Raw genomic sequence first — 5,434 nt, forward strand, 5'->3', positions numbered from 1 at the left:
AAAAATAGAAAAAGCACAATTGAATGTTACAAATTATAAATGAATGTTTCCAAATCTAAGGATTGGAAGTTAAATTCTAGTCAACATGTTAAGATGACACTTGATCACTAAGATGTTTAATGGACCAAATTAATAAAGTTTTATTGTTTGATGCTTGTGATTATTTGAGAATTGATTGCCCCTGTATTTTTTCAACCAGCTGCTTTTAGGTTATTTACCTACTTCTCATGACCTATAGGAAAAGGAACGGACTGAGAACCGACAAAAGTATGCAAAGCTAAAAGAGGAGCTTCTCTTGAGTCCTGTAAGATGCTTCTTACCAAGCACTTGTTAACAAACTTGTTTAGATGCAGATGAATATCTTACATAGATTTACTATTTTGACATGTAAGCCTCTCAGCCTTTTGAGAGGCATGGGGATTTCTATGGAGACATGAAGTCTTTTCTTTTTCAAAGAGAGAGCTTACGTATATGAAGTCTTTTCTTTCTAACTGTGTGTTTAAAGCAAATTGATTGATCTTGAATGTAGGATTTGTTAATCATCATTAGGGTGAGATCAAAGAAAGCTATCTTACATGGTTACTTAGTCATGTGTACAATATATATATATATATATATATATATATAATTTAGTAGTATTGAGTAATTTGGCTAATGGGTATTAGAAGGTGAGTACTAGAAAAAAAAAAATTGCATTGTTGAAATAATGCTAAAAAGATGTGGTGTCCTATGACTTGGACAAAAACTTTAGTGCTACTTTGTTTGAATTGGTTCAATAGCCAATAGGTTTTCGCAGTCTTGGTAATTGGATTAAGGCTTTATCTGGGATTTGATGCTTGTGTGTTGGTATTTCTTAATGATATCAGCTTATCTTGTCAATTTTTTCTTGATAAGTAATTATCTCATGGATGTGTGATGCCTTTAAGGTTATTGATGTGTTTTTTTTGTTCCAAGGATTTGTTTGAATGGCATAGTAATGAACTAGTTGTAAAAAAAACAACTGGACCTATTTGATGGTGTCAAAATTTCTACTTTTACCTTTATTCTAACAAAATGTGTTCTTTATTAAAAGAAGAAGAAGAAGATAAGTGACTATCTTATTCTTCTTAATGCACATTATTTTCCAAAAGTTTCAGGTTCTATATTAAAGATTAAAAGGTGCCTTCTTGCTTGGTCTAGGAATTGAGTTTTTGATATATACTGTTGAGACATAGTTGACTGTTGATTTGTGGACTTCTAATAAAGCATTATATCAAAATCTGACTTCATTATTTTAGTTTTTATTGCGTTTATGAGTTTTATAATCCAATCAACTAACTATGTGCTGTGATTAGAATTACTATAATTCATTATTAACTTGGTGAACCATGACAAGGATCCCCTTCTTTACATAATGCTCGCTTCCTTTCCAAAACACTATAGTGCTAGTCCAAACTTTAATACTGTAATTAGTAGTAACTTAATATATGAAGTGGATTATCTTACAGATTTGTGATACTCTACCTTCTACTATTGCTATTCCAATCTTGTTGTTGACACTTTGCATCATTTGGACTGTTGATCTCACATAGATACAACTAATTGCTGGCAAAGTAAGTGAAGTTGGTGAAATAATTAAGGTACTCTGTGTGTGTGTGTGTGTGTGTGTGTGTGTGTGTGGTGGGTTGTTGAATTAGGGCAAGTAGGTGGCTTGCATGGAGTAATAAGGTGATTTTAGTTGATATTGGGAGTGTTGACTATTTTGTGTAATATTGGATGATTCTTATTGAGTTATTTTTATTTGATTAATTCATTTTGGGCTATTGCTAGTAATGACGTTATAGTTACCAAATGTATTAATAACTTCTCTATGCATTTAAATTCATTGTTTTGTTAGGAATATAGCTGAATGTGAATGATTAAAGATGATTTGTTTCTTAAATTAAAGTGAAATTGTGTAAATGAAATGTGTGTTAACTCTTACTTTATGCTTTCATGAAATCACATTATAGGTATTTCTTGTAAATCACTTTATAACAATGGATAGGAGTTGGATGAAAATTACGAATAGAAGGTCACAAGAATATTTAGATGGAGTCCAACAGTTTCTGAATTTTGCATCTAACTATGCACACCCAGATGGAACGATTTCATGTCCATTTAGAAAATGTGTGCATACAAATTCGTGGCCTATAGATGTCGTACAAGCTCACTTAGTGTCAAAGGGGATTTGTAGGGGTTATAACCCTTGGCTTTTTAATAGGGAATCATCATTTGCACAAACTTTTTCTGAAATTCCCAATAGTCATGTACAAGAAAACCCAATAAAGTATGCCGATCTTTGTGACATGTTGCATAACATGTTCCCCATACAAGATATGGCATCTAGGCCAATGGAAGAAGTCCCTATTGTGCAACAACCCACAGAAGGTCCTGCAGAAGGTCCTGCAGAAGGTCCTAATGAAGATACACTTCGATTTATGAAATTATTTGAAGATGCTAATCAACCTTGTTATGAAGGTTGTAAGCATTTTAGCAAATTGTTAGCCATTGTGCATTTGTGCCACATGAAGTGTCTTAATGGTTGGACCAACAAATCATTTACCACATTGCTGCAATTTTTGCTTGATTTTCTTCCTTCAAATGCTAAGTTGCCAAAAGATTGTTATGAGGCTAAGAAGATTATTAAGGATTTGGGCTTGAGCTATGAGAAGATTCATGCTTGTTCTAAAGATTTTATTTTATATTGGAAGGCGAATCTTGAAGCTTGTCCAAACTGTAACCATTCAAGATGGGAAAGTAATGAGTCTAAAAGTCAACAAAGTACTAATACTTCCTCCAAGAAAAGAAAGAAGAAAGCTGCAAAGATCCTATGGTGGTTCCCCTTAAAGCCAAGATTGCAATGACTATTTATGTCTCCTAAAACAGCTAATCATAGGAAGTGCATGCCAATGGTTGTGTGAATGACGAGTTACTGAGGCATTTTGCTGATTCTGAAGCTTGGAAATCATTTGACTCTAAGTACATGAAGTTCTCATCCAAGCCTCGTAATGTGAGGTTTGGATTAATAGTTGATAGATTCAACCTATATGGAAATATGAGTAGTACTCATAGTACATGGCCTGTCATTTTGATCCCATACAATCTCCCTCCATGGATGTGCATGAAAATGTCTTCTTTCATGCTATCACTATTGATTCCCAGTTCGACCTCGCCCAAGAACGATATAGATGTGTACTTACAACCCCTAGTAAAAGAACTGAAGGAGTTATGGGATGTTGGAGTAAAAACGTTTGATGTGTCTTCCAAAAAATCATTCCAAATGCAAGCTGCATTATTATGGACTATAAATGATTTTCCTATATATGATAATATCTCAGGTTGAAGTACCAAAGGTGCTCTTGCATATCCCTCTTGTAACTATGATAGTCAGTCTCGTTGATTATGATATGGAAGGAAATTTAGTTACATTGGACATAGGAAATTCTTGGATAGTGATTATAAATTCCGTAAGCAAAAACAACCATTTGATGGGCATGTTGATTCGAGATATGCTCCTATTACGGTATCTAAAGGGCAGATCATGTTACAAATGGATGCTGTAGTCGATCATGTGTTTGGGAAAAAAACAGTTACTTTGCCCAATAAAAGAAAAAGAGGAGAGGAAGTCTTAACTATGTGGAAGAAAAGAAGTATATTTTTCGCCTTGCCTTCTTGGGAGGACCATGTGTTGCATCACAATCTTGACATGATGCATATTGAAAAGAATGTAGTAGATAATATAATCGGTACATTGTTGAACTTGGATGGCAAGACAGAGGATAACTTAAGGGCACATCAAGACTTAAAGGATATAGGTATAAGAAGTGAATTTCACTTGGAAAAGGTTGGGAATGATCAGACACGTATGCCACATGCCTGCTACCATATGAATGCTAGTGAAAATGATAGTTTTTTGCAAGTTTTGAAGGATGTAAGAGTGCCAGATGGATATTCTTCAAACACCTTACATTGTGTTAAACTCAAAGAATGCAAGATTAGTGGGATGAAGAGCTATGATAATCACATCTTAATACAACAACTTTTTCACTCAAATCTTTGCCCTCTGAAGTGAGTAGGCCTTTAATTGACTTATCTTATTTCATTAAGGGGATATGTTCCAAAGTACTAAATGTGGATGAACTTAGGGCTCTTGAGAAGAGAATTACAGTACATTATGTGAGTTGGAAAGGATATTCTCTCCCTCTTTCTTTACAGTGATGGTACATCTAGTCATTCATTCGGCTAGCGAAGCCAAAGTTGTTGGCCCAGTTCATTATCGTTGTATGTATCCCATAAAGAAGTAACACATATAGTAATTTTGTCTATCTAATTAATTTTTTTTCACACAAATTTCCCGTTGTTGATCTTGGATCTTCCAATAGATACTTGTCAAGACTTAAGTCTTACATTTATAATAAAACTTATCTAGAAGGCTCCATTGCAGAAGGGTATATAGCAGTGGAATGCTTAGCATTCTGCTCACGCTATTTTAAATCTGTTGAAACTGCATTCAATCGGCCTGTAAGGAATGTCGAGGAATCCATGGGTGCTATGGTGAGCATTACACTAGATTCAAATTCATGGGTCAAAGCACATCGTTATATGCTATTCAATTGTGAAGAAATCACCCCATTTCGCGAGTAAGTAATATGTCATTGTGTATCCTTTCATGACATTCAAGTACAATATTCTAACTTAACACTAACACGTTTGTCTACATAGTATACACATAGTGGAGATCAAGGCTGATTTTCCTTTTCATGTAACCGATGATGTTATTCAAAAGTAGCACATGGAGAAATTTTATAGCTGGTTTAGGAACTATGTAAGTAAAGCATATATATATATATATATACATATATAAAACTTGGTTGTAACACTTTAGATAGTATACTTATAATAAACATCATTGTCTATATTAGATGATGTCAATGGATGCATCTGAGAAAAAGAAACTCTCTGATAAAGTCATATGGCTTGCTCGATATCCAGATAATGAAGCAAAATAGTTCAAGCGTTATATCATAAATGGTATGAAGTTTCGCACTAAAGACTCTAAGGCAACTAGGAAAACTCAAAACAGTGGAGTTTTTATTGTTATTGAAGGTGGTGCTGGTATACTAATAGATATTATTAAGTTGAACTACTCTGATAAGTATCGATATATACTATTCAAATGTCAATGGGTTGACGTTATTAGTGGGAGAGGATGCATTTTCACGATTGATACACACGGTTGGTCGATTGATTGACGAGCCTTATGTATTAGCATCTCAAGCTTCACAAGTATTTTATGTGGAAGATGTCAGACATAAAGATTGGGCGGTAGTGGTCAAAACAAAACCTAGGGAGGTGTTTGATGTTGGTATTAATGCTTCACATGATGATATTGATGATAAAGTGGGTACCTATA

General features: G+C 34.1%; 1 protein-coding gene across 1 annotated transcript; it reads left to right on the forward strand.

The window, feature by feature from the left end:
• The first annotated feature begins 2,018 nt into the window (after positions 1–2,018).
• LOC115951809 lies at positions 2,019–2,885 on the forward strand. The gene has a single exon (XM_031068952.1). The coding sequence runs from the start codon at positions 2,019–2,021 to the stop codon at positions 2,883–2,885; it is 867 nt and encodes a 288-aa protein (XP_030924812.1).
• Positions 2,886–5,434: the final 2,549 nt, after the last annotated feature.

Source organism: Quercus lobata, chromosome 7, assembly GCF_001633185.2.
Source record: "Quercus lobata isolate SW786 chromosome 7, ValleyOak3.0 Primary Assembly, whole genome shotgun sequence".
Lineage (NCBI taxonomy): Eukaryota > Viridiplantae > Streptophyta > Magnoliopsida > Fagales > Fagaceae > Quercus > Quercus lobata.

Excerpts from the sequence above, each read along its gene's own strand:
- LOC115951809 (XM_031068952.1), top strand. The coding sequence starts at position 2,019 with ATGGATAGGAGTTGGATGAAAATTACGAATAGAAGGTCACAAGAATAT.